At 64.1% G+C, this 26,704-nt stretch overlaps 9 protein-coding genes across 9 annotated transcripts; 6 read left to right on the top strand and 3 right to left on the bottom strand.

The window, feature by feature from the left end:
- Positions 1-76: 76 nt before the first annotated feature.
- On the top strand, positions 77-3,608 carry hmt1 (ATP-binding cassette-type vacuolar membrane transporter Hmt1; the record flags this gene model as incomplete). The annotated part of the gene is made up of 2 exons (XM_069352042.1): positions 77-515; positions 673-3,608. 2 exons carry the CDS (start codon positions 77-79, stop codon positions 3,606-3,608), a joined length of 3,375 nt encoding a protein of 1,124 aa, XP_069209460.1.
- A 341-nt stretch (positions 3,609-3,949) lies between these two features.
- On the top strand, positions 3,950-5,473 carry Q8F55_003498 (uncharacterized protein; the record flags this gene model as incomplete). The annotated part of the gene is made up of 1 exon (XM_069352041.1): positions 3,950-5,473. The coding sequence occupies one exon, from the start codon at positions 3,950-3,952 to the stop codon at positions 5,471-5,473; it is 1,524 nt and encodes a 507-aa protein (XP_069209459.1).
- Positions 5,474-5,957: 484 nt separating this feature from the next.
- Positions 5,958-8,927, top strand: BUR1 (serine/threonine protein kinase, CMGC, CDC2/CDK subfamily; the record flags this gene model as incomplete). The annotated part of the gene is made up of 5 exons (XM_069352040.1): positions 5,958-7,255; positions 7,293-7,465; positions 7,502-8,117; positions 8,163-8,291; positions 8,330-8,927. The coding sequence occupies 5 exons, from the start codon at positions 5,958-5,960 to the stop codon at positions 8,925-8,927; spliced, it is 2,814 nt and encodes a 937-aa protein (XP_069209458.1).
- A 1,478-nt stretch (positions 8,928-10,405) lies between these two features.
- On the top strand, positions 10,406-12,040 carry Q8F55_003496 (uncharacterized protein; the record flags this gene model as incomplete). Its single annotated transcript, XM_069352039.1, has 2 exons — positions 10,406-10,412; positions 10,815-12,040. The coding sequence occupies 2 exons, from the start codon at positions 10,406-10,408 to the stop codon at positions 12,038-12,040; spliced, it is 1,233 nt and encodes a 410-aa protein (XP_069209457.1).
- A 489-nt stretch (positions 12,041-12,529) lies between these two features.
- On the bottom strand, positions 12,530-15,514 carry GPI13 (mannose-ethanolamine phosphotransferase gpi13; the record flags this gene model as incomplete). The annotated part of the gene is made up of 1 exon (XM_069352038.1): positions 12,530-15,514. The coding sequence occupies one exon, from the start codon at positions 15,512-15,514 to the stop codon at positions 12,530-12,532; it is 2,985 nt and encodes a 994-aa protein (XP_069209456.1).
- Positions 15,515-15,934: 420 nt separating this feature from the next.
- On the top strand, positions 15,935-18,139 carry Q8F55_003494 (uncharacterized protein; the record flags this gene model as incomplete). Its single annotated transcript, XM_069352037.1, has 4 exons — positions 15,935-16,055; positions 16,280-16,705; positions 16,741-17,806; positions 17,854-18,139. The coding sequence occupies 4 exons, from the start codon at positions 15,935-15,937 to the stop codon at positions 18,137-18,139; spliced, it is 1,899 nt and encodes a 632-aa protein (XP_069209455.1).
- A 126-nt stretch (positions 18,140-18,265) lies between these two features.
- CNS1 (HSP70/90 co-chaperone) lies at positions 18,266-19,581 on the bottom strand (the record flags this gene model as incomplete). Its single annotated transcript, XM_069352036.1, has 2 exons — positions 18,266-19,269; positions 19,326-19,581. The coding sequence occupies 2 exons, from the start codon at positions 19,579-19,581 to the stop codon at positions 18,266-18,268; spliced, it is 1,260 nt and encodes a 419-aa protein (XP_069209454.1).
- A 168-nt stretch (positions 19,582-19,749) lies between these two features.
- Q8F55_003492 (uncharacterized protein) lies at positions 19,750-20,621 on the top strand (the record flags this gene model as incomplete). Its single annotated transcript, XM_069352035.1, has 2 exons — positions 19,750-19,904; positions 19,937-20,621. 2 exons carry the CDS (start codon positions 19,750-19,752, stop codon positions 20,619-20,621), a joined length of 840 nt encoding a protein of 279 aa, XP_069209453.1.
- A 91-nt stretch (positions 20,622-20,712) lies between these two features.
- Positions 20,713-26,263, bottom strand: Q8F55_003491 (uncharacterized protein; the record flags this gene model as incomplete). The annotated part of the gene is made up of 8 exons (XM_069352034.1): positions 20,713-23,636; positions 23,671-23,974; positions 24,012-24,602; positions 24,639-24,993; positions 25,042-25,532; positions 25,573-25,722; positions 25,761-25,894; positions 26,167-26,263. The coding sequence occupies 8 exons, from the start codon at positions 26,261-26,263 to the stop codon at positions 20,713-20,715; spliced, it is 5,046 nt and encodes a 1,681-aa protein (XP_069209452.1).
- Positions 26,264-26,704: the final 441 nt, after the last annotated feature.

Genomic DNA, 26,704 nt, shown 5'->3' with positions numbered 1-26,704 from the left:
CCATCCAGACCCGGCAGACCGCACAGCGGGCACAGGTGCGGCTTGCTCTCCATTGCCCCGCTGACACGCAGCCACCATGCCCACCGCCCTCCAACTAATCCACATCATAACCCCGGCCGTACTGGCCCTCCCCGTCCTCTCCCTCATACCGGCGCCAGCAGCGCCGCCCCCAGAACCAGACGGCATCAGAGCCGTCACAATCAAGACGGTCACGCCGCGGCGCGGCTGGATCCTGCTGGTTCTGCTTGCGCTCGCGGCGACGAGCGCCGCCGAGGCCGCCGTCCTCACAGCCGACCTGCTCACTGCCAACGCGCGCGGCGTCTCCCACTCGGACTGGTACATCTACTCGTCGGCAGCGCACGCGCTCGGCGGACTCACCGTCTACTTTCTGGCCGCTATCATCGCCGAGTGGCGCACGCGCTGGGGCGACAAGGCCATCGTGCTCCTCGCCCTTTTGGCCTTCGGCCTCGAGGTGCCCAATCTCGTCCTCTCTGTCATTCAGGAGGTCCACAGTGGTGAGTGTGTGGCTGGGGATCTCTGGGCGGTGCGCTACACTGCCTCGGATCAACTGCTGCAAACTGCAAATCTGCGGCCTGCAACCTGCGACCCACCCCCCGCCCATCGGCGGCAATCCTGATGGCGTCGGGCCAGTGCTCATGCTCACCCACCCAGAACCCGCCCAGCGAATCTTCAACCTCCTCGTCCTCCCGCCCTCGGCCCTGCGCCTCCTACTGCTCCCCGTGCTCGTGGCGCTCGTGACCAACCCTATCATCCGCTTTGAGGCCGCAGACGAGCGCACGGGCTTGCTCGCCCCGGCTCCCACCCAGCCCACTGGCCTCGGCGTGTACGGCACGTTTGACGCCGAGGCGAGCATCACTGGCGGTACGTCCACCAGCCGCGACCCGTCCATCGCTCCGCAGACCGCGCTGGGCACCCCGACTATCCTCGGCGGCGGCGCGCCGGGCGGCACGGCGTCGCCGTCCGGCGTGCAGAAGCAGATCGTCATCCCAAAGAAACTCGGCGTCAAGAAGGATGAGATCCAAGGCATCTCGTGGAAGGCATTCTGGACCAGGCTGTGGAAGCTCAGGCCGTACCTCTGGCCCTCGACAAGCTGGAGGCTCCAGGTCTGCTGCCTCCTCTGTGTCTTCATTCTCATCTGCGGCCGCCTCGTCAACATCGCCGTGCCCAACATGCTGGGTCAGCTCGTCACTGCCCTCATTGCCAACTCGCCGAGTGGGCGGCCCAAGGCGCCATCGTCGCCCCCACCGCCATCCCCTTGGCCATACCTCGCGGGCTATGTCGGCCTCCGCGCAATCCAGGGAGGCGGTTTCCTCGGCTTCTTCCAGAACCTGCTCTGGGTCCCCGTTCAGCAGTACGCCGACCGCGAGATGCAGCTCCTGCTCTTCAACCACCTCCTCGACCTCTCGCTCGCCTTCCATACCAAGCGCAACACGGGCGAAGTGCTCAAGATTATCGACCGCGGATCGGCAATCAACAACCTCCTCCAGATTCTTCTCTTCTCGGCTGCACCAACAATCGTTGATATTGTCCTCGCGTTCCTCTACTTCTATTTCATGATCGACAGGACGCTCGGCACACTGCTCGGCTGCGTCATGCTCGCCTACGTCACCTTCTCAATCGTCTTCACTAGCTACCGCACAAAGCTCCGCCGTCAGATGATCGACCGGGACATCAAGACGCGCGGCATTGCCTCCGACGTCTTGACCAACTGGGAGAGCGTCAAGTACTTTACCGCTGAGAGACGCGAGTCGGAGCGGTTCAGAGGTGCCATCCTCGCGTACCAGGAGACCGAGGCCAAGGTCCTCGTCAGCTTCAACTTACTCAACCTCTGCCAGAGCTTCCTCATGTCGCTGGGTGTGCTCGCTGGATCCATCATCATGTCCCAGCGCATCCTGACTGGCGAATCGCAGCCAGGCCAGTTCGTTACCTTCATCGCCTACCTTCAGCAGCTCTACGCACCCTTGGACCGTCTCGGCACGCTCTACCGCCAGCTCAACCAGAACTCGACTGACGCCGAGAAGCTCTTCAGCCTCCTCGCCCAGCCGACCGAGATCAGGGACAAGCCAGGAGCCAAGGACCTGGTGGTCACAGACGGTGTCATCGAGTTCCAGGACGTGCACTTTTCGTACGACGGGGAGACCCCTGCGCTTCGCGGCGTGTCGTTCAAGATCGACAAGGGCGAGAGCATGGCCCTTGTCGGCGAGTCGGGTTCCGGCAAGTCGACCATTCTGCGCCTTCTCTACCGCTTCTACGACATCAACGGGGGACGCATTCTCATCGACGGACAGGACATCTCAGAGGTCACCCAGCTCAGTCTGCGTCGTGCCATCGGTATTGTGCCCCAAGACAGCGTGCTCTGGAACGACACGATCGGTGCCAACATTGCGTACGGCAAGGAGGGTGCGACCGACGACGAGATTATCACGGCTGCCAAGGCTGCCAAGCTGCACGACCGTATCCTCACTTTCCCCGACGACTACTCGACGATTGTCGGCGAGCGCGGTGTGCGACTCTCTGGTGGTGAGAAGCAGCGCGTCAGTCTCGCCCGCATGTTCCTCAAGTCGCCGGCTATTCTTGTTCTCGACGAGGCGACATCAGCACTCGACACGGAGACGGAGCGCGAGATCCAGAAGGCACTCGCCGAGCTCGCAAAGAACCGCTCAAGCCTGTCCATTGCGCACCGCTTGTCGACCATCATCAACTCGGACCAGATTGTCGTTATGAAGGATGGCAAGGTGCTCGAGCACGGAACGTACCACGACCTCATCAAGCTTAACGGCCAGTTTGCGGTAATGTGGAAGAAGCAGATCTTCACCGAGGCCGAAATGCTCTCCGGCGCCGACGACCCCTCGGCGATCACCGCCCCTGTGGCCGAGGCCGTCGAGAAAGGGCGCGAGGGTGTGGCCGAGGCACTTGAGAAGGAGGTCGACGAGGCGGCCGAGCAGGTTCACATCCACCGTGCGAGCCCTCCAAGCACGGTCAACGAGCACTCTGAAGCGGAGCCGGAGCCTAGTTCTCCAGTTGTGGTCGCCAGCGACAGCAAGGTCGTGGAGGGGGTGTCGTATGCCCAGGCCGTTGCTGAGCCCCCGTCCGAGCTCGTCCCCCTCGAGCCAGATCACCCCGAGCCAACGACGGAGACCGGTGCGTCGACGCCGGCGCCGAAGCGTCCTGCCGTGTCGTTCCCGTCTGAGGCGGAAGGCCACGACACGCCGTCACCCGTCATGTCGCGTACGTCAAGCAAGTCAGGGCACCGCCGTCGCTCGATCGACTTTTCGTCGGCGGCGTCGGCGGCGGCGGCGGTAACCGTCCAGCGCTCGCAGTCGCAGCGGGCGGGGCCAAGCACTGAGGAGGCGCCAGTCGAAGCGACTGAGGGCAAGCGCCGCAAGCGCCTGTCGAGTATCAAGGGGTTCGTGCGTCGTATCAGTGACCAGGGCAAATCGGCCGTCGCTCCGAGCATGACGCGCTCGACGAGCAACGGCGGCAGCAGCCGAGGCTCGTTCGAGGGCCAGCGTGATGCGACCCCGCCACCGGACGACAAGGACGACAAGGAGGTCAAGAAGCGTAATCGCAAGTCGTCGATTTTCTAGTGATGCATGGTGTGGCATTGGCGTGGTGGCCGTGGACATTTGACCTGGCAGTTGGGCTACGATGCGTGCATGTTACAGTTGCAAGAGTGTGCGCCTGCACGCCTGGCCGTCCTAGAGTCAGATGCTCCGTGGCGCCACGTGTTGCCACGTGCCATGACGCCAGGCCGTGCCGGCCGCCTGCCTGCCGGGTTTGTTCGGCGCACAGTCATCGTCTGGCACAGATCGGCAGAGTGGCAAACGCGCGGCGTCTCGGCACCCAAGTGGCACGCACGCCATAAAACCGGGTGCATGCCCTCACGCCCACCCTCAACTCACCACTCTGCCTCGCGCACCATGACCAAATGATAGCGCGGCACACCTCGACCTCCCTCAGCACGCTGCTGCGCAAGGCAGCGGCGTCGGTGCGCGCGCCCGCCCGGCCCGCAGCGCACATCCACGCGCGGCTGCGCACCGCGCTCTCGCGCGCCCTCCACGCGACCTTCACCTCGCTATCCACGCCAGCCCACCTCCTCTCCCACGCGGCGGCGCCGGCCCGCGTAAACTACGCCACGCACGCCGCGTACAAGCCCTTCAACGGCGCGTTCCGCCGCACCACCTTCCGGCCTAGCGCCCGCACCCCGCGCGGCGCTGCCATCCCCGCCTCCACCGGGCTGGGCGCGGCGCGCACCTTTGCCACCACGCCGCCTGCGGGCGCGTTCCCCGGCTCTGGGGCGACGGGCAACGTGCCGGTCGTGCTCCGCGCCTTCGCTAGCATCTTCGACGACGAGGGCGAGGCGACGCTGCCCCGCGCCGCGCGGTACACGCCCTATGTCCGCGCCACCCGCAAGCAGCGTGCCGCCAAGGCAGGCATCCGCGCCCCCCGCCGCAAGCCCCGCACGCCGTCAACCGCGAGCGAGCGCAGCGCCATCCTCCGCGAGCTCGCCCACTACTTCCCCCTCGGCGCTGTGGCTGAGGACGCTGCGGTGGAACTCCCGCCCACGCCCGAGTCCCTCGTGACCCCCGGCGCGGTCGCGACCCTCGCCCTCCCCCTCGCGGCCAACCTCGGCCTCCTGCTCGCCCCGACGCCTAACGTGCCCTACGCCGACGCCGAGATCGGCGTCGCCGTGCTCGCGCGCCTGACGGCCGGCATACTCCCCCTGCACGAGGCGTACGCGCTCGGCTCGGGCCGCGTCATACCCCTGCTCGCGCGGCTTGAGGGGCTGGGCGTGCTCGACCCGCTGAACGGCGGGCCGGCGGTCAGCGTCGAGATCACGACCGACCACCACGGCAACCTCGACATCTTGCGCATCGTGTTCGCCGAGCGCTCGGCGGGCGACGTCATCGCCCTGCTGGGCGACACGCTCGACGTCGACGGCGGGGTGTGGTGGGCACTGAGTGAGCGTCGGAAGGCGGAGCGCCTCTCCGCGACTGAGGAGCACCAGATCATGGAGGTGTGGGACGATGCGCCGCGCGCGCCCCGCCCCGCGGCGTCGATGTCAGCCGCGAGCGTCCACGAGCTCGTCATGCCTACGCTCGACCTCAGTATGGTCCCGACCGTCGTGCGCTCCGACGCCTCCTGGCCCCCGTCTCCAGCCCTTTCTGCCGCCTCGTTCCCCGCGTCGTCTGGCACGTCGACCCCCGCGTCGTTTGACCACATCGAGCTCTACTCCACCTGGAGCTCGTCGCCCTCGGCCCCGGCCTCGCTCTTGTCATCCATCGCCGACAGCTTCAGCGACGTCAGCGACGACGGCTGGTCCGTGTCCCCCAGCGATGAGGACCAGGACGTCGCGTCGGCGTGGGCCGACGACGCCGACAGCGCCGAGGTCGAGGACGTGATTGCTGCGTCTTGGGAGACGCGCGGGTTCGGTCTCATGCAGCCGTGGTAGGCGTTGTTCTTCGTTGTAAAGTCTTTGGCAGAATGCAGATATGCTTGTGCAAGCTGCGCTGCGTCGTGCCTCTGAGTACGGCCCATGCCCCAGTGGCAGTGGCGCCCTCGTCGATGCACTGCAGAAGCAGAGCGGACACCAGACAGCACACTGATGCCCAATACAAATCCTATTGACATGCACTTCTAATTCTCTGCCCGCGCCATTGTATTCGCCACGTGGCTAGACTACCCAATTAGCCTCCACCTCACCCACCCCGTCTCCGCAACAATCTCTCTCGCTCCAGACGGATTCGGCTTCCCCCAACATCCTTCTCGTTATTGTCCATACCACCTTGCCATATCCCCCACCTCTCCTCCTCTCGACCCCTCCCGCCCCCCTCTAGGCATCCCATACGCACCACCTATCTCTCCCTATCCATCTTGATTTGCCACCGTACCACACCCCCCGCATCAAAAGCGACCCATCCCCGCACCCGTCCACAATGTCCCCCTCGAGGACAGAGTGGCATCCCGACGCCGGCCCGAGCAACGGCGACCGGCGGCGGAGCGTGAGCCCCTCGAAGCGCGCCCACTCGTCCCCGACCAAGAGCCTCGCGCCGCTCCCCGCCGGGCTGCCGCCCAAGCCCGAGTGGTCGGCGCCGGCGTCCACCAAGCCCGCTGAGCCAGCGCCGCTGCGCCGCGATCCCCCGGCACCGCCGAGCAACAGCAGCGGCGGCCGCTCGCCGCGCCGCTTCCACTCGCACCCGCAGGACCGGGCGGCGCAGAACCCGCACCAACACCCCGGGGAAAGGCCCCACGGCGACCGGCCACACGGCGACCGGCCACACGGTGACAGGCCTCACCCCGGCGACAGGCGGCCAGAGTGGGACGGCAGGCGAGAACCACCCCGCGAGCCGCCCCGCGATCGCTACCATGCCGATGAGTGGCGGGCACCGTCTGACTGGGATCGCGAGCGGCAGGGCGGAGGGGGATACCGCTCCCCGCCGCGCCACGGCGGCCGGTTCTCCCCCCGCAGGGAGGACGACCGTCGGCATGGAGGCTACGGAGGCCCACGCGGGTTCCCGCCCTACGGTGAGCGGGAACGCTACGACGAGCGCGACAGGTATGACGAGCGCCCGCGGTACGACAGCCGTGATAGGCGACCGGAGCCGCGGTACGACGACCGAAGGTACGACAGGCGGCCCGGGTACGATGGTGGTGTTGGCGGTGGTGGTGGAGGAGGCGGCGGCTACCGTGACGAGCCGCAGCGGGGGCGTAGGCGAACCCCGACGCCGCCTCCCCTGGCCCAGCGCCTCTCGAGCCCGAAGAAGACGGGCCCCGAGCCTGAGGAGGGCGAGATTGGCGACGAGGAGCCCGCGCCGGCCCCGCCCAAGGAGAGCAAGCGGCCACCGACTCCCCCACCGGCCGACGAGCCTCCGCCTCCGCCGCCAGCGTCCCCTCCGCCCCCACCTCCGCCGCCCGCAGACTCGCCCCCGCCCCCGCCGGCCCCGCCAGCAGAGGACGCCGAGCCGGCACCGGCGCCCAAGCCCAAGCCCCTAGACGCCAAGGCGCCCGCATACGTCCCCCGGCCGTCGGCGCCGAACCGCAATCTTATCGAGCCTACCACGCGCGTGTCAACGCCAGTGGTGAAGGAAGGCGAGACGCCAGCGCGCCCCGAGCCAAAGATGTTCCGCTTCCCGACTGCGGCGCAGGAGACGGCAGCGTACAGCCGCGAGTTTGTGGGAACGACGACGCTGGCGGCGTATGATGTTGGCACGAAGCTCGGAGAGGGAACCTTTGGGTGGGTCGCGTGTTTGTGCGGGAGCTGACCCATGCAGAGTGGTCACAAAAGCCATCGAGCTCGCGACCAAGCGCCCGGTTGCGCTCAAGAAGTTAATCACACACAACTTGAGAGACGGTGTTTCCGTCACGACTGTCCGCGAGATCAAGATCCTGAAGGAGTTGAACCACAAGAATGTGGTACCGATCCTCGACATGGTCGTCGAGAGGAGTGAGTCGGGCGACGTGGGCGTCGCTGACGAGCCAGAAGCAGCAAAGGACCGCAGCTACCGCAGCGAGGTGTTCATGGTCTTCCCGTTCATGGAGCACGACCTGTGTGGCCTGCTCCTCAACAAGGACTTCAAGATCCTGCACTCGACCCAGAAGCTCATCTTCCGCCAGATCCTCGACGGATTGTTCTACATGCACAGCAACAACATTATCCACCGCGACTTGAAGACGGCGAACATCCTCGTTGGCAAGGACGGCCACGCCATGATCGCCGACTTTGGCCTTGCACGGACGCTTGGTGTCGAGCCGCTTCCAAAGCACGGCGAGTACGAGTACACCAACTTAGTCGTTACTCGCTGGTACCGTGCGCCAGAGCTGCTCCTCGGCATGAAGAACTACGGGACGGCCATCGACATGTGGTCGATGGGCTGCATCCTTGGCGAGATGTACAACCGCCATCCCATCTTCCCTGGCGAGTCGGACCAAGACCAGTGCTTCAAGATCTTTTCAAGGGTCGGGCCGCCTTCCGAGATCAACTGGCCTGGGTGGAGGGACCTGCCCGGCTTCAACGGCAACGGCCACGAGCACGATGAACCGTGGGAGAAGACGCACAGGGACCACAAGTCGCTCTTGCTGCATGCGAAGGATTGGGGGTGAGTGCGAGGTGGTCGGGGGTGCGCATATGCTGACACCGACAGGATGGACCGCGCGGGAGCCGACCTCTTGATCAAGCTTCTCTTGCTGAACCCGGCCAAGCGGCTCACGGCGAGCGAGGCGCTGGACCATGTTTGGTTCTGGACCGGCCCGCAGGTGGCAAGGGTTGGAAAGTGAGTCGCGTGCGCCCCGAACGAGCGCTGATGTTCAGTTTCCCCGCGCTCGAGTCCTCACACGAGATGACGACGAGGCAGCGCGATGGCATTCCGGAGGCTCCCCCACAGGCGTCTAAGCCGCCAGCGTGGAGCAACGGACCTCGGCCGCAGCAGCTGCAGCCGGCGTACCAGCAGAACCGTGGACCACCACCCCCTTCAGTCTTTGGTGGTGGTCGTGGACCGGGCGGGTCTCATGGCGGCCCTCCCCACGGCGGTCCTCCTCCTGGCGGCCGACCACCTTATGGCGGTGGTCCCGGAGGCCCTGGTGGACCACCGTTCCGTCCACCGGGACCGGGTCCTGGTGGTTTCCAGTCGCGTCCTCCGATGGGCAGTGGTGGGCCAGGCGGCAACCGCGGGCCCGGCGGCGGGCTACCACCACCGCCGTTCAAGCTCGCCGGAGGAGGCGGGCCACCTGGAGGACCGGGGCGTGGCCTTCCGCCACCACCTGGTGGCCTCCGACTTGCGGGTGGGGTACGGCCGACGTCGGGTCCGACGTTTGGCGGCGGTGGCGGCCCGCAGGGGGTCAAGCGGCCTGGGGACGAGCAGTGGCGGCAGGACAAGCGCCCTCGACGGGATGAGGGGCTTCCATACTAGTAGAGTCGAGCATATAGCATGGTGTATGGGTTAGCATTGTGTGAACTTGTGTGGGCTTGTGTGAGCTGCAGTATCTCATGTCATTCTGCCAAGGCGGACGGTATTGTGCGCTCGGGCCAGGAGGGGTGAGTGACACGGGTTAGTTGCCGCAGGAGGGTCGCACAGACTGGAGATCGGAGGGTAGGGTGGATGCGCCGTGCGCCTCGGTGGCGCCATCAGGCCGTCGAACGCCATCAGGCCTTCGGAATCGAAGCCGCCAACTGGAGCCGGCCATGTCGCCGCGGCGCGAGGCCACCAACCGCAGCTCGTCGTGTCCGCCACGCCGCGGCGGCGGCGGAGAGGCGGCGGCGCAACGTCGTTTCGGCGCTGGCCCTAGTCTCCAAGGGCGCAGACGGACGGCAGTTGGGCCGGGGTGAGCTGGGCGCCGGGTGATGTGGCGTCATCACGCCATCATCATCACAGCGACGCCGCGTCAGGAGACGTGGAGACGTGGGTAGAGGCACTGGTGTTTCGAGTACCCTCTCCGCCAGGCGCCGCTCCCTGCATGCGCTCGGAGATGACTCGTCCGGTCGCCACTTGCTGGGGAGATTGACTGGTCTGCGGCGCGAGCGATCCTTTGTCCACCCACCCACCCACCCGCGCTGACAATCGCCACACCCACCCCTCCACGACCCGGCTCCCGACGGGGGAATGGACCTCATCAAGACGCGCCGCGTCGGCAGACGTCGGTGGCGACGTTGTAGGCACAGTGTTTCGCGTTGCCCGGGCCCCTTGTGCCACTCTCACGGGCTACACCAAGGTTTGACAGTGATTAGCAGGCTTACAAAGTCATTTAGAGGCCTCGCGCGGGGTAATGTGCCACAATGACACACGTACGCCTGCAGTCGGGTGGTGCATCCAATACCGGCAGTGTCGCACCGCCCACGCGAGGTGAGATGAGATTCCGGCTATGCGGCGGGCTGGCCGGCGTTGGCGCTGCGATCTGGCTGCCGGCTTGGCGTCGTGCTCTGCTCTGCGCTGCCCCACTGGATTTGGCCTAGCTATTAGAGGCGATGCGGCGGGCAATGCACGCAGCCAGTTCAACGTCATGTTGGAGCCACGAGCCAGCATTGAATGGACGCGCGCAGCAGCATGCAGTCGAGAGGCAGTACTGCCCCAGTGTTGTGGTAGGACGAGTGCCGAGGGGGCCGAGGGGTGTGTGCCTTGCACCTTCCCTGCCGCAGCCACAGGCGCAAAGTCTGAGGAAAACCCAAGTGTCCAGGGCGGAAACCCCTCTTTTAGCTGTCGTGTTGTTGCGCGCTCCAGCCCAACCACCAGAGACAAGCAGGCGGGGGCAGGCAAGGCGACGCAGCTGCTGCTCCTCCTCTCTCTTGGCCGTCTCGGCGTACATCTCATCTCCTTCCTCCCACTCTCTCTCTACGCGTCTCTTATCCCCCTCCAGATCGAGAGCCACACCGACACAGCCACCGCATACCACTATGGCCAGTGAGTAGATCTCTCCTCTTCCCCCCTGCGTGTGTTCTTCGCCCCCCGCTGCGCGTACTCCACCCTTGCGTGAATTTCTCAGGGCGGCAGAGGGGCCAAGAACGGGGGTGGTCAGCTTCGACGAGAAGGACGAGGGATCGCAGTCGAGCTCGAGGGCGAGGGGAATGGGATTCCTGTACTGCGCGCGCTCGCTGCTCTCTCCTGCTCTGCGCGCCGCGCCGCGCACGTCCGTCCTCGCGCACGTCCTGCCGCCGGCCTGGCCCCCTCCCTCCCTTCCACCCTTGATTACTCTCGACCGAGCATCTCGGCGTCGATTTTCCCTCACACACATACACAACACACAACACTGCTCTCTCCATCACACACACACTAACATGGCCGAACCCTCCGCCTCGTCCGCAGCCACGTCCCCGCCCGTCGTGACGACGACGACGTCCGAGACGCCCGTCGTGAGCTCGTCGACGACGACGACCACGCCCATCGAGTCGTCGACGACCACGACTAGCAGCACGACGACCGAGCCCGAGCCGAGCAGCACCACCACGTCCAACGTGCCGACGACGACGAGCGAGAGCGCGACGACCACGAGCAACCCCCCGACGACGACGTCCAGCGGGCCGACCACGAGCGACGGCGTGACGACCACGACCTCGCCCTCCGGCCAGTCATCGACGACCTCGGCCCCCTCGTCGGCGAGCTCTTCGCCCACGTCCGACGCTGGCCCCGCTACCCAGTTCACGACCGTCACCTACACCAACAGCAATGGCACGGTCGTTGCCACCTCGGCGCTGCCTGGCAAGGGCTCATCGCACAGCAAGAACAATACGGGCGCGATTGTCGGCGGCGTCGTCGGCGGCATCGGCGGCCTGCTCCTCCTCGGCGCGCTCGCATGGTTCATCATGTACAAGCGCAAGAGGCGCCGCGAGGTCGCGTTCGACGAGAAGATGTTCGACCCGCACATGAACACGCGCCACTCGGCCGCCGACCCGCTCGACCTCATGGGCCCGACCGACGGTGTTGTCGGCAAGGAGCCGCACGTCGAGCCCTTCACCTACGACGGCGGTTACGACCACCACAGCGCCGGCCACGACGACTACGACGCGTACGGCCAGCCCCAGCAGCAGCAGCACCTCAGCATGCCCGACCACCGCGACTACATGGGCTACAACGGGCACACGGACAACCCGTACGCTGCTGGCGCGTATGCTGCCGGTGTCGGTGCGGGTGCGGCTGGCATTGGTGCCGGCGCCGCCTACGCCCAGCACGACTACAACGACGACCCGTACGCTGCCTCGCCCATGACGACGGCCGCCGCGGCCAAGGCGCGCGAGGCCCAGGCCGAGGCCTCGCGCCAGGCGTACCCTCCCGGTTCTTCGGGCCACGGACGCCCCCCGTCGAGCCAGTACTCGCAGGGCGCTGAGACGGGCGAGTACCACGACGCGCAGCAGTCGCAGCAGCAGCACTTCTCCGAGGTGCCCCTCAGCCCCGGCGGCAGCGCCGGCTCCAACCCCGCTGGCGACCGCTCCTCGAGGATATACCAGCACACGGACATGCTGTCCGAGGGCGATGCCGCCGAGGACGTCAGCGAGATCCCCCCGACGTATGCGTCCATCCCTAGGCCGCAGTAATGCGCCAGCCTGCGGCGCGCAGTTTGCCCTTCGCGCGTCGCGCGGAACCACCGTGTATCAGTAGTGTACTTCACCTCCATTAGGACCTGAATGCAGTGCAGAGTTAGATTAGTGGGCCGGTAGCAGGGGCGATGGGTTTCCCGGCGACGTCGTCGTCTGCGGGCAGGGCTTCGGAGGCATGTTCGACGGCATGTTCGACGGCGATCGCCCTGGCGACCAGGTTGCCTCGGCAGATGCCCTCAACACCGCCACACGCTGTGCCGCGCCGTGCCACAGCCGCCACAGCCGCCATTGCCGCCGCCACGGCTGATTCAAGAGTGCATGCAGATGGTTTGGTGGTTTCTAAGCGTAATGTTGTCATCAAGAAGTGTTTGGGGTGGGGCGGGGGAGGTTGGTTGGACCGAGATGGGCGGTGGTGCCAAGTCATCTAGAAGAAGCTGGCCAGACACACGAAGCAATCTACGAGATGATCTAAGACATGCCACGCGCCTACTCGCTCACGCACTTGAACGTGCGGAACACCTTGGAGCTGGTGACGCCAAAGCCGACGGTGACGGCGAGGATGAGCGCCACGTCAACGGCGAGCAGGATGATGCCCGCGATCATGAAGCGCGGCGCAAACACCTTCCACACCATGAGGTGGCGGCGGAGCCAGGCCGACGTGACGGCCGACGCGAGCGTAATGGTCGCAAAGTAGGTGATGAACGCGAGCGCGAGCTGGACCGTGTGCGCGAGGACGGGCACCGACTGGTTGGGGCGGGGCGAGACGTTCCAGATGGCGACGAGGGGGACCGCGAGGGCGACGAGGAGCAGCGGGCCGATCGTGTTGAGGCCGACGAGCGCGGGCGACCACGGGTACGTGACTGTCTCGAAGCCGACGAATGCCGCCTTCCACTGGATCGACGCGAAGACGGCCTGGTGGCCTGTGGTGAAGAAGGCCAGCAGGCCCAGAAGGGCCAGGGGCACCGCGTCGGTGAAGGACGGGCGGACGAGGGCGTTGCTAGGCCCGTCGAATGCGCCGGGGTTGGCAGAGTTGGAGAACTGCAGCTTCATGACGATCGAGTCGCGCTGCGCGTCGATCAGCTCGACGTAGAGCAGGATCGCGGTAATCACGCCACAGAGGACGACCTGGCCCGACGAAGGCAGCACGAGGTGGATGAGCGAGAAGGGGATGAGGAGGAAGAGCAGGTAGTTCGCGCCGTACGAGTTGCCGAAGCCGTACACGCCGACTTCCTCCTCGCCCGTCGCCTGGTCGGCCGACTTGACGACGTCAATGCACAGACCCGAGTTGTACCACAGGTGCGGGAGGAGGCCGAAGCACGCGCCGAACGAGATGCGCGCGATCCAGAGCTTCAGAAGCTTGACGAGAGGGATACGCGCGGGCTGGAGGCCATCCCAGGTCTCCATCCACTCGAACACCCAATAGAGCGAGTTGATGATGATGAGGAGACGCCACGCGCCGGCGACAAAGATGGGCGCGGGGCCGTTGTAGCTCTTGGACCAGGAGAGCACGACGGCGATTACGCGAGGGATGAACATCAGCGCGACGACGGGCGCCATGTACAGCCCCCACTCGGAGGGGCCGCCGGAAGGGCCGTAGAACGTGACGCGGCAGTATGGCTGCTGCTCCTCGCGGCAGATGGTGCTGATGCCCATCAGGCGAGCAATGATGGCGAGGCCGAGCGAGTAGAGCAGGATGCGGAGTCGGAGCTGAGCCATGGGCGCGAGGAGCGCGCGCCAGAGGCTGACAAGCGCGACAGTGACAAGGAGGAAGCCAACCATGCGGTCCTCCCACATGACGAACGAGTTGGAAGCGAACGACACGGCATGGAGGATGAGGACAGCCGGGCCGATGGCCTGGTTAACGGTGAGCGAGCGCCATGAGATCTTGCGCTCCCCAAAGACAAGAGGGAGGGCAAGGAGGAGAGACGCGAAGCCGGCGGTCGAGACGAAGAACGTCTTGATCGCGACGGCGGGGTCGCGGGTGTACACGCCGGCGATCGTGCCGACAACACTGCTTGCAATGCCGCCTGTGGTGATGGCCGTGTCGAGGGCGAGGCGGACATAGTTGTCCCACTTGGGGCCGCTGTTACGCACGCCGAGGTAGAGCGCGACGGTCGCGGCCACGCTGAGCGCGAGGAGGACGACGCCGAAGATAATGTGGGGGACCGAGAACTGGGCCCACAGCGCGCGGAGGTTCTCGAGGGCAACCTGCGCAATGCGGCGGTTGTGAGCAATCTTGCTGGCCAGGTCGTCACCGCCGGAACGCTTGCTCGCGGCGTCGACAAAGTACACGACGTCGCGGTTGTCGTACTCCTTGACGTAGCGCGCGATCTGCTCTGCATTGGCGCGGGTGGCCGTCTCGAGCGTCTCGAGCGAGCCGGAGAAGAGCTCGGGGATGACAGATCCGAGGTTGTTAAATGGAATGGGGATGCCGAGGGCGAGCGCGAGCGTGGGAACGAGGTCTATCTGGTCAACGTGGCGGAGCGACTCGGTCGTGCCGGGGAAAGTGAAGCGCGGCCACTCGAGTTCGGAGCTCACGTCCTGAGCCAGCGGCTTGCCCTTGGAGTAGATCCACAGCGCCGCAGACGTCTCGAGCTCGGAGTCACCGCCGTGATCGCCCTTGGTGGTCATGCCGTGGTCGCCGAGTACGACGAGCAGCGTGTCGTCGTCGAGCTTGTCGACAACGTCGCGGAGGACAGTGTCCATCTGCGTGAGCTTGGTGCGCATCGTCTCGCGCTCCGGGCCGACACGGTGTCCGACGTGGTCGACGCCGAGGAAGTGGCCGATGAGGAAGTCCCACTGCGTCGCGTTGTCGGGGTGGAGCAGCGGGAAGATGTGCTCGATCACGCCGTTGTCGACCGTGTGCAGGTCCTCGACATTGAACGAGTCGTAGGGGTACGCCTGGGCAAAAGACGAGGGGAACAGGTTGAGCCAGGTATCGTCGCCCATGAAGACGACGGACTTGTTCGCGGCGTTGAGCTGCGAAATCAGGCTGTCCTCCTCGATGGCCGTTGAGGCGAAGTTGGCGCCGGCGTCAATGAAAGTGGGCAGCGAGCCCGTCGTGATGGCCTTGAGCCGCTGCATTGTGGTCGTAGGGGGGTCGGAAAACGAGTTGAAGATGAGCGAGTGGCCGGGCTGCGACGCAGTGAGCTCAGCCGGGAGGGTGAGAACGCCATGGTGGTTGTCCGACTTGGGCGACGGGTGGTGCGGCGAGATGAAGTCGGTGCGCAGCGCGTCAATGATGATGAGCACAACCTTGGAGTGGGTCGCGGGGAGGGGTGCGTTGCCAGCGTATGGCGGCGACACGTCGGGGATGACGAGTCGCGTGAGGAGGAAGCCGTGGGTGAAGACGCCGAGGCCGACGAGGTGAATGAAGGTGATGAAGGAGAGGAGGAGCGCGGCTAGCGACAGCTTGGACAGCCCGGCGATCCAGCTCGACGCTGTGCCGCGGGAGGCGGAGGGCTCGGCCATGCTTGCGGATAGGAAGCCGGCGCGGTGTGTATCGACAGAGAGGTGACCTCTGGAGGGGTTGAAGTGCGTGTCGATGACCGCGATGACGATGACGCTGCCAAAAGTTCGAGGCAGCCGGTCGTGACCGCGTCGGCCCCCAACCCAACCAGACCAGATGCCACGCGACGGAGTAAACAGCGACCTCCACCGCGCCACGGCTGGCTCTCGGGCCCTAATCCAGTTCCTAATGCACCGCCTAATGCCGCCTTCCACCCGCTCCTAATCCGCCGGCTGAGGCAATTACAAATCCCGTGTGGATCAAACGTGCTCTCCGCGGCCCGACTTTTGTGGCTCGCTCGGCGCCGTTCCAGACTCGAAGAGCTCGACATCTCCCACTTTCCATCGTCTTCCCCCAACCCACCGAAAAGAGGGCAAGCAACGATGCCCGCTCAACCCGCCGCTGCTGGCGGCAACGCCGCCGCCGCCGCCGAGCCCGCCCAGGAGAACAACCAGATGTGGACGATTCTCAGGATGGTCGGCACGTTCTTGGCAATGCAGGCTGGTGAGTACGGCCGAGGCAGAGTGTGGTGGAGGATGAGCCCGGCGTCACTGTTATTCGGTGTGTGAGCATGGGGGTGGGCCGGTGATCGGCCGCCGTTGAGGATCGACGTGCCCGCGAGATACGAGAAGATACGAGATAGCGGCGAGGGGTTGTGCCTCGAGACAAGGCCGAGGGAGACCGAAACGATGCCCTCACCTGCGAGTGCAACCAGGCTGACACCTCAGTCACCAAGTACGGCACGGAGTACTTCGGCCTCGGAGGTGCCAAGGCGCCCGCCGCATCCCCTGCCGCCGATGTGAACGCTACCGCTGGCGCCGAGTCGACGGTCGTGGTGAACGCGTCAGCGCCGTTTGGCGGCGCTACCGAGGCGACCTCTGCTTGGGAGAAGGGCACTCCGTTCTCGGCGCTCCTCTACTTCTCGACGCTTGCCGACCCGCTCGACGTCGCCTCGGAAGTCAGGCCATCCGTCGTGTGGGACGGACTCACGTTCGGCGGGTGGAAGGACGTGCGTGAGGAGGACCTGGTGCTCGACGTGCCCGACTCGGTGCTCGCGCGCAACGGATCGTGGTACGTCGACATTCTCCTCGTCAAGGGTGGTGGCGACAGCCCGATTGGCAAGGATGGTGCCGATCTCGCCCACCACCGCAAGGGTGAGCACACTCCGTTTGGACTGCGCTGACGACAGAACTTACCCGCTGGATGCCGAAGCGCCGCGTGCGCAAGGAGAAGTCGCTGCTCGCCAAGGACGACGAGGAGGAGGACAAGGAGGAGACGGCCGAGGACAAGGCCGCCCGCCCGATCCTCGCCCACTGGGCGCGCAACCTCACGGTTACGGTCGTCTCGGACGCTGGCGAGGTCAACCTCGCCCAGATGCCGCCCACCGCGACGCCGTTCTACAACCTCTTGGAGAACGCCGATGGCGAGCCCGTCCTCGCCGCGGACGGCAAGGCGTCCTACTACCCTCCCATCTTCCCCAACGACTTCTGGCTCCTCAAGGAGAACATGGCCGAGATCAACGAGACGACGCCGACCGTGCCCCTGCGCGTGACGTACCAGGCTATCGGCCACATCAAGTTCAACATCTTCTCGTCGATGACGGTCAGCTTTGAGCAGGCGTCGCAGCAGCAGGGCGGCGGCGCTGAGATGGACGAGCTCAAGCGCATGCTCACCGAGACCAACCCGATTCTGCTTGTCACGACTGTCATTGTGACGATCCTGCACATGGTGTTCGAGTTCCTCGCGTTCAGCTCGGACGTGAGCCACTGGCGCAAGAAGGACCGCGACCTTGTCGGCGTTTCGCTCCGCACCATTCTCACCAACTGCTTCGTGCAGCTCGTCATCCTGCTCTACCTCCACGACTCGTCTGAGGAGACGTCGTTGATGATCCTCTTCACGCAGGGCATCGGCCTCCTGATCGAGGCGTGGAAGATTACCAAGATTGTCGACATCAAGGTCCTCAAGGACGAGACGTCGCTCATCGGCTACAAGGTCACGTTCGAGGACAAGCACGAGCTGAGCGAGGACGAGAAGAAGACGCAGGAGTACGACAAGCTGGCGTTCAAGATTGTCTCGTACTTTGCCATCCCGCTGCTCATCGGCTACGCCATCTACTCGCTCAAGTACAAGACGCACCGCAGCTGGTACTCGTTCATTGTGACGACGCTGGCGCAGGCCATCTACATGTTTGGCTTTGTGCAGCTCATCCCGCAGCTGATTATCAACTACAAGCTGAAGAGTGTGGCGCACATGCCGTGAGTCGTGTTGGCAACGAGAGGAGTTTCTGCTAACACTGCTCTAGCATGAAGGCCATGGTCTACAAGGTGCTCTCGACCGTCGTCGACGACTTCTTCGCCTTCTGCATCAAGATGCCCTGGCTCCACCGCCTGGCGTGCTTCCGCGACGACGCCGTGTTTGTCGTGCTCCTGTACCAGCGCTGGATCTACCGCATCGACTACAGCCGTGTCAACGAGTACGGCCAGCTCGACGAGGCCAAGGCCGGCGAAGAGAAGGGCGAGGGCGAGGGCGAGGCCGACGCCAAGGGCGAGAAGGGCAAGAAGAACCCCGAGTCGAAGAAGAACAAGTAGGCGTAGCGAAGCCTACCCCCTTATCCTCCCATCTCCTCCCTCCCCTCCTAGACTCATCGCATACCCCACGTGTCTGATGCTATGCATATCTTGGTCTAATCCTACAACACAAGATGGACGCCGCGCTTACTTTCCATCGCGCGCCTTCTTAAAGTTGTCGATCCACTGGCGCTCCTCGGTCCCCTTGACGAGGACGACAAAGCTGAGCAAGCCGTCGCGGAGCACGACGCCGTCGCGGGGCTTGCCGTCCTTGGGCGGGAGCTGGGCCTTTGCGAGCACCTCGCGGAGCGTGATCTCCTTGCCGACCTTGAGGAGGCGCTTCTGCGCCGTCTCGACGTAGACGGCAAGGTTGTCGACATAGTACTCGTGCTTCTGATCCCACTCGGACCAGGGCGGCGAGCTAGCGCCAGCCGTGGCCGGGAAGATCGCGCCGAGCTGGTCCTCGAAGCTCGTGTCCTCGTGGAAGTGTGTGATGAGGTCGCTCATATTGTGCTGGGGGTACAGCAGGAAGACGGGGAAGACGAGCGGGGTGCTCGCCGGCGCAGGCACCCACCCCTCGGCCTTGGACGGCGGGTAGACCGGGATGTCGGGCACGGCGGCGGGGTCAAAGTCGAGCGGGTGGGGGTTGTCTGGCGGGGACGCCGTGTTGACGACCACCAGGCCGCGCGCGACGACGGCGCGGGCCAGTGCCGCCTTCTTCAGCGGCGCGCGCCGCTCCCGCTCAGCATTGCCCAGCACGCGCCGCTTGCTCCCCTCACACAGGGCCGCGACCTCGCCCCACGCCTTGTTCCCCTCCTCGCCCGGGAGCTGCCTCCCCCTCTGGATCACGTCCTCGGCCTCGTCCCACTTGTCGAGCGCGACGAGGGCCTGCGCGGCGCGGTAGAGCGCCTTTGGCGGGGCCGGCTCGCCCCGCGTCGCGGCCAGCGCGATGATCGCGCTCGTGTCCTTCAGCACCTGGCCGTAGTTCCGCAGCGCGACGTTGCACGCCGCGCGGTTGTTGAGCAGCGTCGCGCGCAGCTTCGGGTCCGAGGGGTGCGCGTCCAGGCCCTGTGTGTAGGCTGCGACGGCGTCCTTGTACGACTTTTGCGAGTAGAGCTCGTTGCCGTGGTTTTTGAAGTTGAGCGCGACCTCTGCGAGCGAGCGGGCGTGAGCGGGCTGGGGGTGGGGGGTGGGGGCAGGCACTCACCATCGCCGTCGCCGTCAAACACGAGCGTCTTCAACGCCTCGAGCACGTAGTCGTCCTCCATGCCCACCGGCGTCTCCTTCATGAACAAGGGCGTCGAATCCAGGACCGCCTGGAACTCCTCGTACGTGACGGGCTTGCGGTCCTTCACGGCGGGGCCCGACGAGCGCGCAGAGGTCATGGCGCCGAGGATCTTGTCGATGGAATCGGGGGCGGGCGCGGCAGCGCCAGCCGATGTCGGTTTTGTGCTCTCTGCCATGGTTGTTGTTGTTGTTGTGTTGCTGACTCGCCGCGCAAAATCTCGCCGCTGCCTCCTTTTGATGGAGACTTCGAGAATGGGGCCCCGGGGCTTGGATTTCCACACCTCGACGTCACTGAGACGAGGCCAACAGGTTGGTCTCCTCCTCCACCCATTCATCCCCCCGCCATGGCAGCCACCCGCCCCCCGATCCAGGTCATCAAGCGCGTGTGGGAGCGCATCGCGCCGCTCTCGCTCGCCGACACGACGTGGGACAACGTCGGCGTGATTGTCGAGGCGCCGTTCCCGTCCCAGGACGCAAAGCAGGTCCTCCTGACTATCGAGTAGGCCCCGTCCTTGATCTCACTGACCCCAGCCTCACGCCGGCCGTGTGCGCCGAGGCGCTGGCGCTTCCCTCCTGCTCAGCAGTGATCGCATACCACCCGCCCGTGTTCCGCGCGCTCAAGTCCCTCACGCTGGCCGATCCCCTGCAGGCGTCGCTCCTCAAGCTGTCGGCGCGCGGGATCAGCGTTTTCAGCCCGCACACGAGCCTCGACGCCACGCCGCGCGGCATCAACTCGTGGCTCGTGGAGCCGTTTGTGCCCCTCGCGAGCTCGAACGAGCCCGTCGAGGCGAGCGAGCGCGTGCCCCCCGGCTTTGAGGGGGCCGGCATGGGCAAGGTCGTCGGCCTCAAGGCGCCCCTCCCCCTCGACGAGGTGGTCCAGCTCGTCAAGAAGCACCTCGGCCTCGCCCACGTCCAGCTCGCGACCCCGGCCACGGTCAAGCCTATCTCTAGCATCGCAGTGTGTGCTGGCTCGGGCGGCGGCGTGCTCCGCGGCGTCAAGGCCGACCTCCTCATCACCGGCGAGATGTCACACCACGAGGTCCTCTCATTCATCGCAAAGGGCCAGGCAGTCATCCTTGCAAACCACTCCAATACCGAGCGCCCGTACCTCGCTGCCGTGCTCCGCGGCTGGCTTGAGAAGGAGCTCAACCAGGAGGAGAAGGGATGGGAGGTCATCGTCAGCAAGGTCGACGCAGACCCCCTCCGTGTCGTCTAAACATGCATGATGGTGTGGGTGATGCAACAGTCTATGTGTGTGTCTCCGAGTATGGCTGCGTCCCTTGTCCCGTCGTTTCCCCCAACAACCCCTACTCGCCGTCGAATATCTCCCCGTTCAGCCCGTCCTCCACCGCCTCCCAGTCCACCCCAGTGTCCGCGTACACACCCTCAAACGTATCGATGCTCGCGCGCGAGAAGAACGTCGACAGCTGCTGAAGGCTGGTGAGGGTCTTCAGGCCCTTCAAGTGCGGCCGCCGCAGGCCCGTCAGGTGGTTCTGGTCGCACGGGATCGTCGGCGTGGTGGGCGACATGACAGGCCCAAGGTCCGCGAGCACGTCCGCCAGTCGGTCCATCAGAGCCTCGGGGCTGTAGTCCTCCGGGGGATACGCCGCGTCCGTCGTATCCGTGACAAAGATCCACTGGTGGATCTGGAAGTCTTCGCTCTGGATCACAAGCAGCAGGTCGAGGAACTTAGACGCCGCGAGCACGAGCAGCAGGTCCTCAGATCCGTCCGCCGGCGGGTCGTCCATTGTCGACTCGAGCACACGCAGCAGCTCGGCGAGGATGATGGGCCAGAAGTTGGTCAGGTGCTGCGGGCTGTAGCGACACATCATTACCCGCAGGCAGAGGTAGACCTCGCTGTGAACGCGCGGCGAGACGATGTTTGTCCGGAGGATCTCCACCAGCTTCTCCTGGATCATTGGGAGCTGCGCCAGGAAGTGGTTGCGCTCCGCCGCCAGAAGTACAACCGACAAGCGACGAAGGTTCAGAGACCGCGAGACAGTCTCCAGCTCTCGGTTTGTAAAGATGTTGGCAGACGGCGCCGCAGAGATGCGGCCCAGCAGGTCGACCAATCGCTCCTTATCGCTGTCGAACAGCGCGCGCACGAGAGGCTTCCATGTCGCAGAGTCCTCTGGCTTGATCTTGAAGAACCGGTTGTCGTTGAACGCGTCCCCGATCGGTAGGCGCCACGACTTAACAGCCGGTGGGATCTTGGTCATCTCACGCAGGAGATTAAGCACCGTATTGTCCACCTTGTTCTGTTTGAAGGCAGGAACAATGATGTTAGACGACACAGTGCTGCAGACAGATGACACGCGGTCGTTGTCGACCAACAGCGTCCGCAGGTTAGGGAGCACGGGGTTGGCAATGAACTGGTAGATCGAGTCGACGCCGCCGGATTCCTCTGAGCCCTTCTCGGCGTCCCGTGACACTCTTGAGCGCGAGCGTCTCCTGCCTCGTCGCCAGCTAATGCTGTCGCCAACCCTTGACGAGTTGGAGACGACAGCGTCGAGGACCTTCACGTAGGTATCCTGCAGGTCCCTGCGAAGCCTCTTGTCCTCGAGCGCGCTGGTCGTGGAGACGATCTGTCCGAGGATGGTCAAGCACCGCAGGACAGGGAACAGCTGGGCCTTCGCACTCGGGGAGCTCGACTGGCTGAGAACTTCGCGCGAGTAACTGAAGAGCGTGTTCCACACCTGAATCGCGATAGGACCCTCGAGGCGGCTGATGTACGCCTCGAGGAAGGCAAGTAGAGCGGGACTCGACGCATCGCTGATGGACCCACGGCCCTTGCCACTCAGATGCTCGCACACGAGGTCCACGACCTTCTGAGCTGTCGGTGCCAGAGTGTCAACGCAGTCGAAGAGGTCGACGTCCTTGATATCCGTTGGGTGAGCCGCCCAGACCTGGATGCAGCTACCAAGAATCTCGGAAGGTTGCGCCTTGAAGAGCTTTTCAAGAGCCTTGCGTGCTCTTGTCCGGGTGCGAGACATGATCTGAACCTTTGAAGCGGCCAGTGAGCTTGGCTGAGGATCATCCGACTCGGCGGTGACTGTCCAAGTGACGAGCAAGGCCTCCACGATGTCGTCCAGATAGCGCGAAGCCTCGACCTTTTCTGACGAGTCCTGGGGGGCCTCGACAGAGAACACAGTCGGGAGGTAGCCCAACAGACCACCGCCCTCGTGGTTCTGCCTGTCCCTCTCTTCACTGCGACGATGACCGGTCTTGGTGCCCAACACGACAGCGAGTCTCTCTAGAACACCGATGAGCATGATTGGCTCCGCCTCGGTGATAGTCGCCGGAACGTCGGTGGCCGTCGAAACCTCAAAGGTGTTTCGCAACTGCAGCATCGTCATGCGCAGTTGCTCACAGAAGCAGTCGCACAGGATTCGAAGATCCGCAGGCCTGCCCTCCAAGTGCGGAATGGTCATGAGCACAAAGTCGACCCAATGTTGCAGGATGGGCCGGTTCCCAGGCGACGAGATGCCGACGATGATGAGGTCGATGAGGGGCTGCTCAAACTGTGCGGCAGCAGACTCGTCGGGCAGTACCGTGGGTTTCTCGGACACCGAGTAGCTCGACGAGGTGATGCGGTGTCCACGATGCTTCTTGAATGCGTCGTTTGTTCCAGAGATGGACGTGTGTAGGAGATGAAGCATAGTGTTTTGCAGTGTCAACCGGCGGTGCTTGGTGGCGGCCGTGAGCTTGTTCACAAGCGTCTTCTTGATGCGCAACAGACACTTGAGGGACAGATCACCGCGGGAGACAAGGTGTTGCAGTAACTCGAGAGAAGCCGACTGAACGCGAATTGACAGCTGTTCGTCCGCCGAGTCCTTCAATAGTCTTGAAAGAATGTCGGTCAACAAGTCGAGATAGGAATGCGCCTCGCCAAAGTGCTCCTCCACATGGCGCACAAAGATGGCGTTGGGTGACTTGCGAGGCTCAGCCGACTGGCAAGCCTTGCTCAGCCCCTGTCCACCAAACCGGAAGAGGCTCGACAGGTTGGAGACCAGGTATGTCACTTGCGATGGGTCATTCAGTTTGCCATTGTTCCTGCTGATCATGTCGATGAGACGGCGCAAAAGAGGGTCGACCATTCTGAAGTACGACTTGAGGTTGCAGCGCATCCAGGACTCGGATGCACACAGGATCTGGGGGTCCTCGCTCTTAAGGCCTTCCAGGATCATCAACATTGGCACCTGGAAGATCTCTCCGGGAAGCATTGTGTCGTCTTATGTCAGCGGAAGCCCTGGACATCTGCTCACCTGACTGTCGCCACAGGACACCAAAGGCAGCAAACGCTTCTGTCTTGCCCGGAACGGCAGACATTCGTCTGGCGATGACACTTTCGAGGGTGTGCGGCTCGGCGAGCTGGTTGTACTCCCAGATCAGCTCAACCGCCCGAGCATGATATGGCGCCGCATCAGGACCGAGGTAGCGGAACAGCGAGTTGAGGACCGTCGTCATGACTGAATCAGTCGTGACGACGATGGGTGGTAGGAGCAGACGGCATCTGCTAGCGCGCAGGGCCGCGTCCACAAGGACATCGACGACGGCGAATGAGCGAACCTGGGATGTTAGGTTCGAACAAGGTCGCCAAACTCACCCGCCCCAGCCCCACAAGAACTGCCGCCAGCCACTCCGCGCCCTTCACAAGCGACAACGAAGGCACCTCGCGATCGATCAGCGTGCGGACGAGGTCAACAGCCTTCAGGTCAAGCCCAGCGGCCCATTTCGATAAAAGGGCCTGCTCGCACACTTTGAACGCCGTGGTGACGATGCGCGGTACCACCTCCGCTTGCACCCGCTTCGCCGCAGATTCCAGCTTGAGGGGCGAGCCGAAAACGAGCGTCTCCAGTGGCTTGTCCCGGGTATCCGCTTCTTCTTCGGATGCCCCTTGAGCGAAGACTGAATCGGGAACTGCCGAAAGCAGCGCTGTAGCCAAGGCGAAAACATCCCCTAGCACCTTCGGGTCCAGTTTCTCCGTGATGGCTTTTAGCACACGGTCGAGAAGGATCGGCAAGTAAACGGAGACGGTCTCCTCGTCCCGTTGAGGGACTGTGGATATCAACCATTCGGCCAGCGTGACATGCTCCGTCTTGGCCTCGGGCCGCTCTTGGTCGATGGCGTCGAACAACTGCTTCCAAAGAACCGACGGCTCGATGGCCTCGTCAACCGCCACGGCGACGCCTTGAATCTGAAAGGTCAGCAATGTCGCCCCAGGGCAACTCACGTCATCCTTGTGCTCTCCGCTAGACGCGGCGCGGATTGATCGCAAAGCAGGGATGGCAAGGTTCTCTGACAGGGATTCTCCCAGCTCCCACTTGTCCAGGAGAGCGAGGAAGACCTTGTACGGTGCTTGGCCCTCGGCGAAGTCGTTGGCGGTAGCCAATTTATCCATATCTCTGGACAGCGTCTCCGTCAACAGGGACAGGCCGTTGGCCTTGAAGTACTTGACGCGCTCTTCGGCCGATTCGTTGGTGCCGAGGAACCAAGCATAGACTCGGCGGCTGAGTGAGACATCACGCGCCAGCACGACCGTCGTAACGGCACGGGTGAGATGGAATCGGTCGTCCTCTGTAGCCTCCCTGTACGTTGTTAGCGCTCATAGCTACGAAGCGCAGCAGCCAGCTCACTTGAGAATTGCCCCGTCCAGAGGCAGGATCCTCTGCAGAAGGTCTAGCCCTCCACGTCGGACAAGCATGTTGTCGTCGCCAAGAACAGCTGCAACTCCCCTGATGACGAGTCCCGAATCTGTCGCCGTTGCGAGATCGGCTGGGGGCTCGAGTAAGACACGTGCGAGGTAGTTGAGCGCCGCCAAGCGAGATGCGGGACTCGAGATCATGACCAGGAAGATGGTCTGGAGGAAGAAGTGCGACGTGACAGCATCAGAAAGCTTGTTGAGGAGCGCGAGGACCTGGTCGAAGAAATCTCCCGTCTCCTCCTCCACGCCAGGCAAAAGTGCCAGTGTCAAAGCCTTGGCTGCTGGCCTCAAATCGGACCGCAATGGGAGATAGTACGTCTCGTAGATGTTGATCAGGGCTGGGCGGACCGATGTAGCGGCATTCTGGAAGAAGGGGAAGAGTCCCGAAGACCAGATAAGGAGATCGCGACGGAGTCCCTCGACCTGTGGTCGGTCAGAGGGACAGTTGAACATCAGCACTTACCCCGATGATGCTGAAGACATAGGCATAGACGTCGAGTGCTCTGGCGTGTACACCCGATGGTAGCGCTGGGTTGAGGCACTGGGCCAGTCGCTTCGCCACGATAAGCTTTCGAGGAATCTCGCTGTAGGGTGGCGACGGGGTCTGCAGAACCTGGATGGTGAGCACGAGGCCGTGGAGTCCCAACCTACCTTGAGCAGCCGGCTGAGGAAGGAGATGAAGTCTGCCCACTCGTTCACGCTTTCAAACGACTGCAGACACCGGTCGACCTGGGCAGCAAACTTCTTGTACTTTGCGTCGCTTGCCAAGAGCGATGCGGCAGCGGCTGGGGGTGTGAGCGATGCGCTTGGGTTGGTGAAATGCGGAGATGCCTCGCCAGCCACTCCAACATGACTCGCCCGTTCACCATCGAGCAAGCCCGCGAGACGAGTGCCCGCCTTCCTCGAGCTGGCAAGCTGACTCGCCGCTCATCCACCCTCGAGCAAAGCTAACAGATATCTCGCACCCTGCACTGCGCTCGCAGCGCGAGCAAGAAGATGTCTGCCACCACCCACCCCTCCAACCGCCTCCGCCTCCCATATCCTCCTCTGTACTCACCTCGGGCCGTCCTCCTCCTCTGTTCTGGCGTCGTCCTTCCCCCCGAGATATCGTCGGCGTGCACTGTCACCATTTGCGCCGTGACCACCTGAGGCATTCCTGAAGCTGCTTCTTGTGATGACGAGGAAGATGATCTTGGCCTGCCTGGGACCATGAGTTGTGCGAGCCGACCGTGGGATGCCGGCCGACGCAGGTTGCCTCCCTGCGTATTTGCGAGTGCCCCTGGGAGGGGTGGCGCCGGAGGTTGTGCCGGGCTGGCCGAGCGTGTGTTTGGTGTTGTCGATGCTGCTGATGACGGCCCGGCGTCTGACCCGAACATGCCGAATGGGTTTGGCATGGTGCGATGTGGGTTGGGGGGTTGTTGACTGGAGATTGTATTTGTGGAGTGTGACGGTGACAAGATGGTTGTTGATGTCGGCGATGCAGCCAGCACAGTGACGCCGTCGTTGCCGGTGACGATGCGCTTGCTTGCCTGCCTGGCGGGCAATTCGGGCAACGGCAGAGCTTGGGTGTGGGGTTTGTGGGATATTGGGTGGGC

Source organism: Vanrija albida, assembly GCF_041260175.1.
Source record: "Vanrija albida strain AlHP1 chromosome Unknown contig_3, whole genome shotgun sequence".
Classification (NCBI taxonomy): Eukaryota; Fungi; Basidiomycota; class Tremellomycetes; order Trichosporonales; family Trichosporonaceae; genus Vanrija; species Vanrija albida.
This window is presented reverse-complemented; position numbering and strand designations above follow the sequence as displayed.